This window comes from Tenrec ecaudatus, chromosome 5 (genome assembly GCF_050624435.1).
Source record: "Tenrec ecaudatus isolate mTenEca1 chromosome 5, mTenEca1.hap1, whole genome shotgun sequence".
NCBI classification, from domain to species: domain Eukaryota; kingdom Metazoa; phylum Chordata; class Mammalia; order Afrosoricida; family Tenrecidae; genus Tenrec; species Tenrec ecaudatus.
This window is the reverse complement of record NC_134534.1, coordinates 22,367,787-22,376,950: the sequence shown is the minus strand read 5'-3', so window position 1 is coordinate 22,376,950 and position 9,164 is coordinate 22,367,787. Positions and strand designations below refer to the sequence as shown.

Sequence of the window (9,164 nt, the reverse complement as noted above, 5' to 3'; positions counted from 1 at the left end):
GATTCACTGTCTCATTAATCAACTTGATGAAATAAGTTCTAAGCCTTTAGCCTACTTTCCTTTTGACTGTCCAGAATGCAACCTTCCCAAGCCAGAGAGCGTACACATAAAAAGAACCTTAAAAACGTCCCAGTCAAGCCAAAGTTTCACAGTAAAGAAAGGGAGCCCAACTAGTTTGGCCTTGCCCGAGTACAAACAGCTTGAGTTAGTGGCAGAAGCAGGGCACAGCTCTGGAATACCAACTCTTGGGAAATGAAGGCCTCCTTAAGGGGAGAGCGAGAAATGCCATCTGGTGGATCCCCTGTTTGGCTTCTGGGGGAGGGGAGTGCTATGGTTGTAACAAAAACATTTGAACTTGAAGCAGATGACCTGGGGTACACTGATAGTCCTAGCACTATCCTAACCACATAACCCCAGTAAACGGCTTGATTGGAACCAGTACAAACCTCGCTGGTCATCAAGTCGACACGAGTTCATAGGGACTCCTTGTGTAGAACGGCACTCCAACGGTTTTCAGCGGCTGTGTTTTCAGAAGTGGATCGCCAGGCCTTTCTTCCAAGGTGCCTCCAGGTGGAATAAAGCTGTCACTTTTTCAACGAGCTATGGATAGGGTACCCTTGAGTCCACCCGGACTTAGAGCAACCGTACAGGAAGGACAGAGTTAGAACAGCGCCCGATGCTTTCTAAGCTGTGATCATTTATGGAACAGATCAGGGAGTCTTTTTAAGGGCCAACCACCCGCCTCTGGGTGAACAGCCTAGTGCTTAACTACTCGCCCCTCCTCCACTCCACTCCTGTGGCAGAGCGCTAACGTTGCCCAGTATTCTTCATTGGTCCCTTTCCTTATTTAGAAATGATAAACACCAACAGGGACTACAGTAGCATAGAACAGTGCCTGGAAGACATTAAAGCTCAATATTCTCATTAGGGTCGGTCTTTGACAGGCCTCTTAAGTGCCAGGTAACTGCTAACCAAACCACTTAGGTTTTCACTCCAGCTAATCCTTTCTGTCCAAATACGAATTCAAGCGTCGCAGAGGTTTTCCCGCCAAGCGCAAGCCCCGCCCCTCACGGGCCCGCCCCTTGAAGCGCGAGCCCGGCGGGCAAAGCGCGCGCGCGTCTGGATGTGATGTCATCCACTGGGCCGGCTTTGGGGGCGTTTGCTTCCGGGGCCAAGGACGCTCTACTTCCGGAGGAAACGGCATGGCCCGGAGCACGCTGGCGGGCGGTGCGTGAGGCGCTCTCTTCCGCTTCCTGGTCCGGTGGGCTTGTTCCCGGAGGCCAGACATGAAGATCACGAGGCAGAAACACGCCAAGAAGCATCTCGGCTTCTTCCGCAACAATTTCGGAGTTCGCGAGCCCTACCAGCTGTTGCTCGACGGCACCTTCTGTCAGGCGGCGCTGCGGGGCCGCATCCAGCTGCGGGAGCAGCTGCCCCGCTACCTCCAGGCCGAGACGCAGCTGTGTACCACCAGGTGGGGGCCGGCGCGGGGAGCAGGCGAGGCCGCGGCTCGGGTTCCACGTCGGCACGGGCTGGGAGAGGCGGGCCCAGCGGCAAGGCGACGGTGCCAAGTCGCGGGGATGTTGATGTGCTTGCTGTTAGTTTGCGCGCGAGGACACGTGCTGTGTACTCGGACACGCCTGTCTTCGAATCCTAGCCCCAGTTCCAACCGCTCTGTTAGTTCGAGCTTCACCACCCCGAGCCTTGCTTTCACCAGTAAAATACGGAGGAGCCCCGGTGGCGTAGGGGTGGTTAAAGAGCTCTCTTGTCATCCCAAAGTCAGTGGTTCAAATGACCAGCTATCGGAGAAAGGTGTGGTAGACTGCTCGCCTCTCAGTGTAACCTTGGAAACCTATTGGCAGCCCTACACTGTCAAGTAAGATCACTGTGCGTGAGAATCAGCGCAGCGCAGGGAAATGATTCTTTGCACTCCTGTAAATATTTACAGTCTTGGAAACCCACTAGGGCAGATCTACTCTGCCTGAAAAGGTTGTTAAGAGTCGAAATTCACTGGATGTCAGTGAAGTCTTACTCTTAGCAATTAAGTGCATGCCCTGGTGGCATTGTGCATCAGCATTGGATTGCTATCCACAAAGTCAGTGATTCAAAGCCACCACCCCATCCCAAGGAGGAAGATGAGGCTCTCTGTTCTTAGAAATATTTACAGCCTTAAAAAAAGAAAAGAAATATTTACAGCCTCACCAACTGGAAGCCAGTGGATTTTTCTTAGTTTTAACTTAAAATCTCTCAAGCCTTACAACTGTGGAGGTGTACTATCTTTCCCAGAAAAAGAAGTTTGGTGCATTTCGAAAATTTCCCAAGATTGCTGGTTTATTGACTTGCCTTTATTAAGTACAATACTACTTTCAAGTACAGCTTCAGCTACTGAAGGGCAGACAAGCTCATGACCAAGAAGCTGCATAAACCAACCTCCATTTGGTGTTTTCTGACTCCGGGTTTAGTGCTCTCCCACTTCATCAAGTGTGGGAACAATTAAGATGGATCCTAGTCGGAATGGGAAGGAGAGAGGACGTACTCACACAAGACCCAGCAAAGACAGCACTTGAGCCCGGTCACATGCCAGAGAGCAAGGACTGCTTTGAACTACAGATAAATGGCAGTCCTTGTGGGAACTCTTAACCAGAAGAGTGGAGTTTTGAAATGCCTGAATAAGAGATCAAAGGTGAAGGAAGTAAACTGAGGCAAAGGAGGTTCTGTGTTGAAGAAATGCTATTAAGAACTTTAATAGGTGCTTATTTTTGTTTTTCATTATAGAATTACAGAATAAAAGAGAAAATGGCTCATAATACCATGAGTAAAGGAGACCTGGTGTTGCAGTGATTACACAATGGGCTGTTCATTGAAAGGTTGTCGGTTCAAATTATCCAGAGTCACCACAGACAGATGTAGCCTGAGAAAACTTAGGGGCAAGTCAACCCTGTGATGTAAGTTTACTATGGATTGAAATCAGCTTGAAAGCACCATGACACCCGTGCATCACCACTGTTCTGTGCACATTTTCATGTGTATGCTCTAGACAGTGGCTGCTTTTTCCACGAACAGCTTTCCATGTGTGTCTTTAAGTTATGAGCTGTCCCCAAAATTACTTCCTCAGCCCCAGGGGCTGTCAGGTGAGTCCGTAGATGGCCTGTGCCCCTGAGGTAGTTGCTTCTGGTTGTGAGTAGCTTGTATTTTGACCCGTCTAGGTCACAGAAATAGAAACATGTTAACCGTTGTGATGCTATATAAGGAAAGTTGAAAATAATTACATGAGATTATCTTCTACGCCACTGCCCCTCCCTGGAGAACTCATTCAGCCTACAGAAAGGACCAGCACAATGAACTGTCTGCCCAGCTTTTGCTCTATAGTCACTCTGGTTTCTTCTTCTTTACCCTTCCTGCTGGGCTGTTTAAAGCATATTCTGACAATTTCTTAGAATGTATCATGAGAGGTGAAGATGCCTTTTTTAAAGTCAGGGTCCTATAATATCCATTACTCTATAGGACCACTCTCCCTTTTAAAAAATATTAACATTTGTGATCAGACAAGCTCATTTATTTCCGAGCTCCCTGTGGTTTGGTATTTATGGAACAGTCATATCATGGCCTCATCCCTTTAAGGAGAGCCTACTCATGGGCCCTCTTCCCTCCATCTATAGTTGAGAGCCTCAGATTAAAGTCATGTGTATTGAACTTGTGTTACTTACATTCTCTAAGTAATGAGATGCTGTAAGGTTGTTTTGAGACTAGGGATTGATATAAAGAGCAGTTAGCCTGCTCTGTGGCACATGGTAAGGGCTCAGTAAAAGTTGATTGTTCTTTTTACTCAGGTTATGTGTTTTCTAGGCCTCTCTTTAATAATGAAAAAAATGAAACCAAATGCCACTGCCATTGAGTTGATTCCAACTCCATACAGGGTTACTGAGACTGAATCTTTGTAGGAACAGATGGCCTCCTTTTTTTTTTCTCATGGAGCAGGTGATGGGTTTGAACCACTGACCTTGAGTTCAGCAGCTTTTCCCACAGCACCGTCAGGGCCCTTTAATAGTGAAGGGTCACGTTTCAAAGCAGATGTGTGGCTGCTATGCTACAAAATGAGATTGCAATGTTAGTTTTACCTTTAAAAAAAGTGTTCTGTTTATTTTTGGCAAACAACTTTGTCTTCTATAAAGCAGGTCCACTGGTAATGTGTTTGTGTGCTCGTTTCAGGTGTGTGCTAAAAGAGTTAGAAACGCTGGGGAAAGAATTATATGGAGCAAAATTGATTGCACAGAAATGCCAAGTTCGACATTGTCCCCATTTCAAGAATGCAGTGAGTGGATCCGAATGCCTGCTCTCCATGGTCGGGGAGGGAAATCCTCATCATTACTTTGTGGCAACACAGGTGATGCTACTTTTCTAACCATAAGTCAGACTTAATCATTTCTATCGTTTTTGGTGTGGGTGTATGGTTAGTCTGGAAACGTTTGGTGGAAGTGATTCTTCAAAATGTTGAGACTCTAACTTGCAGTCAAGAAAAATAAATGTCTGGGGCAAAGACTGTACAGATGTGCTTTGTACAATTGATGTATGTATATGTATGAACTATGATAAGAATTGTATGAGCCCCAATAAATTGTTTTAAAAAAAAGAAAAATAAATGTCATTTGAGAATTTGAGGAGGGACCCTTCAGCATAGTGATGTTCACCAAAGTACTGATGTTTGTATTTTTAAAAATAAGAATGTTATTTTAAGAATAAATGATCTTAAATAGAAATGTAATGATAATATTTTACGGTTCTTAAAGGAAAGATAGTAGAGCATAGATTTCCTTTCTTTTTTTAATTAAGTACTTTTATTGAGGGCTCTTACATCTCCCATCACAATCCATACATTTATCCAGAGTCAAGCACATTTGTACATATGCTGCCATCATCATTTTCAAAGCATTTTCTTTCTACTTGAGTTTTTTATATCAGCTCCTCATTTTCCCCCCATCCTCCCCGCCCCTCGCCCTCCTGCCCTCTCTCATGAATCCTTGATGAGTTATAGATTATTATTTTCATATCTTACATTGTCCTCCGTCACCCTTCACCCATTTTTCGGTTGTTCTTCCCCCTGGGAAGGGGTTTTATATATATGTTGATCCTTGTGCTTGATTCCCCCTTATTTTCTTATTTTTAAGAATAAATGATCTTGCATAGAATTCTAATATTTTTACAGTTCTTAAAGGAAAGATAAGTAGAGCATAGATCTAATTTTTTTAAATTTTTAATGTTTCACACTATTTCTGAGAAAGGCATAATTCGGTGTTTAGGATCTTACTACTTATCTGGAACTCTTTCAGGCACTTAACAACTGGCAGAGAAAAGAGGATTGCTCAGAGTTTATATTAATTAAGAAATTTACTTCCATACAAATTTGCTTACATATACTTTCAGAATTATAATATTAGCCTCAGAATTGAATCGAGAATGTAAGGCACCTATTGCTGCTTCATTTCTGTTCCGTCAACCTCTTTAAGCATTCTCGACCCTTCCTGAAGCCTATCTTAGAGTAGACACAAGAGAAAGAGCCCAGCGAACATTTCCTCTGCAGCACTGGATTGTAATCACAGTCATAGAACATCAATTAATCCAGTTCACACTTAAACTGCCTTTCCTGATCATAGATACTCCCTCCTGTGATACATACTTACCTGATAAATGAATCCTACAAGCCCTTTTATTTGTATGAACTGTTGACCTGCTCAGTCATCCTATTTCATCGCTCTAGTTGTACATATGGATTGGAATGGAGTGCTCTTTCCTTCACAACAACTTCAATTGAAATCATGTAACTAAAATATTTCTTTTCTTTTTAACAGGATCAGAATTTGTCAGTGAAAGTCAAGAAAAGGCCTGGGATTCCTCTCCTGTTCATTATACAGAACACGATAGTTCTGGACAAACCTTCTCCTAAAACCATTGCCTTCGTTAAAGCGGTTGAGGCAGGTCAGCTTGTCTCCAGACACGAAAAGCAAAGCATCCAGCAGCTCAAAGAAGAGCAGGGGCTAGCAAAGAAGCCTGAGCAGAGGAGGAGAAAGCGCAAAAAAGTCAGTGGCCCCAATCCTCTTAGCTGTCTGAAGAAAAAGAAAAAGACACCAGATACAAGACCATCTTCTGCTTCTCACAAGAAAAGACAAAGAATCCGGAACAGAAACACCCCCAAAAACGTGCTTTTGGAAAAACAGAATGCAGCAGGGTAACGACTCCTGTGGATTCTTAAAGACTGTCAAATGTAAAAGAGTAATAATTTAAAGTTGTCATAAAAGACAAACCTTATTTTTATAAAGGCGCATAGGCCCGTAAGCCTCTGCCTACAGTTATTTGTGAAGTAAAGAGTGAACGGCTTCAGGTGGGACATTATTCACTTTGTTCTTACCGAGTGAATTTGGGAATTGGTTTTGAAGCCAAGACAATATTCTGTACCCCCCCCCACCCCCCACCCAACTCCCATTCTACAAATAAAATTGTTATTAAGAGCTTGTGACAGAGAAGAGCTGTGGGCTTCCTTCTGGGGAGGATGGAAATATTTGCTTACTTAGTCTCCTCCCATTCTGACAGTATGTTAATATTTAGATCTTTAAACACATTTTTAATATGACTGTAAACATTGCTCACTGCTGAACTAAGTAGCAATCTGGTGCCTCTGGGAAATAGCAGTTCAAAAAAACAAAAGAGCATGGCACAGATTTCTGAAGTTTGGGAGTAAAATCTATGTGCTCTTCTAAAGATAATGATTTCCTTTTTGAAAAACAGCTACCAGCATGCCCCTGAGCCCTGATAGAGACTGAGTGCTTTACCCATGGACATCAGGTGACTAGGCAATCTAAATTTCTTAGAATTAACTGGATATTAATTGTTTTTAAATTTTAAAATTCTTGAAGCCGCAAGCTTTGAAGAATTGGTATACAATAGATTAGATTTACGCCAGGATGAGAATTCTCGAGCTAGTGGCTTACACTCTACCACTGAAAGCAGGAACTCGTGAAGATACCTGCGTTCACTTTCATTACTTCACTGTTCATGGCAACCAAAAAGTGGGAGTAATTCAGGGGTTCATAAACAGAGAAGTGAGTAAGCAGTATACAGGATCTGTGTGTAAAAGAGTACTAGTTTGCCCTCAAAAAGGAATGATGTTCTATTGCATGCTATGATGTGGATGAACCTTGAACACATCCACCTTGGTAAAGTAGGCCCAACGCAAAAGGCTAAGTATTGTTGATCTGATTTATATGAAGTAGCTTGTGTAGACAAATATATTAACACAGAAACAGAGGCTGGGATCAAATGGCGAGTTAATTGCTAAATGGGCACAGAATTTCTATATTTGGGGTCATGAAAAATTTTTAGAAACGATGGTAATGGTTGAGTGTGGTTGATTAATTTTACATATGAAAATGGTTAAAATAGCAAATTTTATGTCATGTATATTTTAAACACGTTTTATTCCTTATATCACAACTATGAGTTCACGATGATTTTCTGTGATAACATGACTGAAGGAAAAATGTGAGCCTCATTTGCAGATGTTTCTCAATCTGCCAGCTAACCCAAAGTGGACACTGCAGTGTAACAACCCCCTTCACAGATGGTCTATGGCAGTGGTTCTCAACCTTCCTAATGCTGCGACCCTTTACTACATACAGTTCCTTGTGTGGTGACCCCAAACCATCAAATAATTTTCGTTGCTACTTCGGAACTGTAGTTTTGCTACTGTTATGAAGCGTAATGTAAATATCTGATATTTACACAGTAGCTGCTGTCTACACGTGTGACTGGTTTGTGTCTACATTTGGGCGGGCCTGCCTGGAGATGATAGAGGAGCGGTGTCTTGATTCCTAAGACCATTGGAAAGACGTGTTTTCTGACGGTTTTTGGCAACCCCTGTGAAAAGGTCATTTGACCCCCAAAGGGGTTGTGACCCACAGGTTGAGAACTGCTGGTCTAGAGAGCAATAAAGTAAAAGCTTACTGGTAGTACTTCGAATAGTACACAGGGATGTTCGCTTTGAATTCAAAGATGGGAAGCAGTATAGATCGGTTAATTTATAGCCAGTGGCTTACAGTTAAGCACTTGGAAAGAACAGTATTTTTAAAGTAGAATGTTTTCTGGTGAAGAGAGATGTAAATGGGTCTTCAGAGTGTGAAGATACTTGTGTTCCAGGTGAATGGTGATTGCCTATCAACAGACATTTACTGCAGAAGATCCTAATGACTATGCTTAGGTAAACAAGTGAAAAATAATCTATCAGGAAAAGATGATACATTTTCAAATGTCAGTGTCTCCCTCAAAGTCTTCAATGCTTGCTCAGTGAGCTGGTGAGCAGTGGTTGTGGCAGTGGGAACAGAGACCAGACTCAGCCTGGAATAACAGTGTTAACCTAACGTCTGCTGAGCACCTGGCAGCAGATACAGCATGGGCTCAGGGTTGGGGTGGGAGGGTAGGCTGGAGGTGGGGACTCCACCAGCCAGCTACTTGGTGGCAGGTTATTATATTGAACCTGTCCAGGTTGGAGGGGGGAGAAATTTATCCTCCATGGAACAGAAGCTATTCTGTATATCGATTATCTAGCCTACCCATGATATTGCTGCCCACATTCCTATCTATAGGCTTGGAAAATGCTTTTGATCCAGAAACTCTTGGAATGGATTGCCGTGCTACAGATGGCACCACAGTACTGAGAGGATGGCGATCCAATCTTACAGGATGAGCTTTAAATCAGAGACTACCTGTGGTGTTATGTCTCTGTGATAGCTACACTATATGGACGCGGATTCAGGAGCTAAGGGGTAAAATGGCCCTGGTCCTTCTCACTGCGACCTTTAGAAGCCATTGCTCCCAGTCCCCAACCACTTTGAATTTGACTGGTCTGGTGGTTCAGTAAATGGAGAAATGTTTGTTCCCAAAGAAGAAATTTTTCTCCCTAGGCCACAATAGTTTTATTGCTTTAGAAAGTGAGACAGTCACAAGGTCATTTGGGGCATCTTAAGTCTCTGAACCAACAGGCAACTCTCCTGACTGGCATGATTGGGTCTCAATACCAAGACTAAATCAGATAGCTGCTACAGATTGAGAGTAGGAAGGACTGCCTTTGGACTCTAGGAGAATCTTGAGGATGTCTCTTAGTATCTGTATGTCCA

At 43.3% G+C, this 9,164-nt stretch overlaps 1 protein-coding gene across 1 annotated transcript; it reads left to right on the top strand.

The window, feature by feature from the left end:
• Positions 1–1,182: 1,182 nt before the first annotated feature.
• On the top strand, positions 1,183–6,508 carry UTP23 (UTP23 small subunit processome component). The gene is made up of 3 exons (XM_075549343.1): positions 1,183–1,474; positions 4,210–4,384; positions 5,847–6,508. The coding sequence occupies exons 1-3, from the start codon at positions 1,287–1,289 to the stop codon at positions 6,225–6,227; spliced, it is 744 nt and encodes a 247-aa protein (XP_075405458.1). The 5' UTR covers positions 1,183–1,286; the 3' UTR covers positions 6,228–6,508.
• Positions 6,509–9,164: the final 2,656 nt, after the last annotated feature.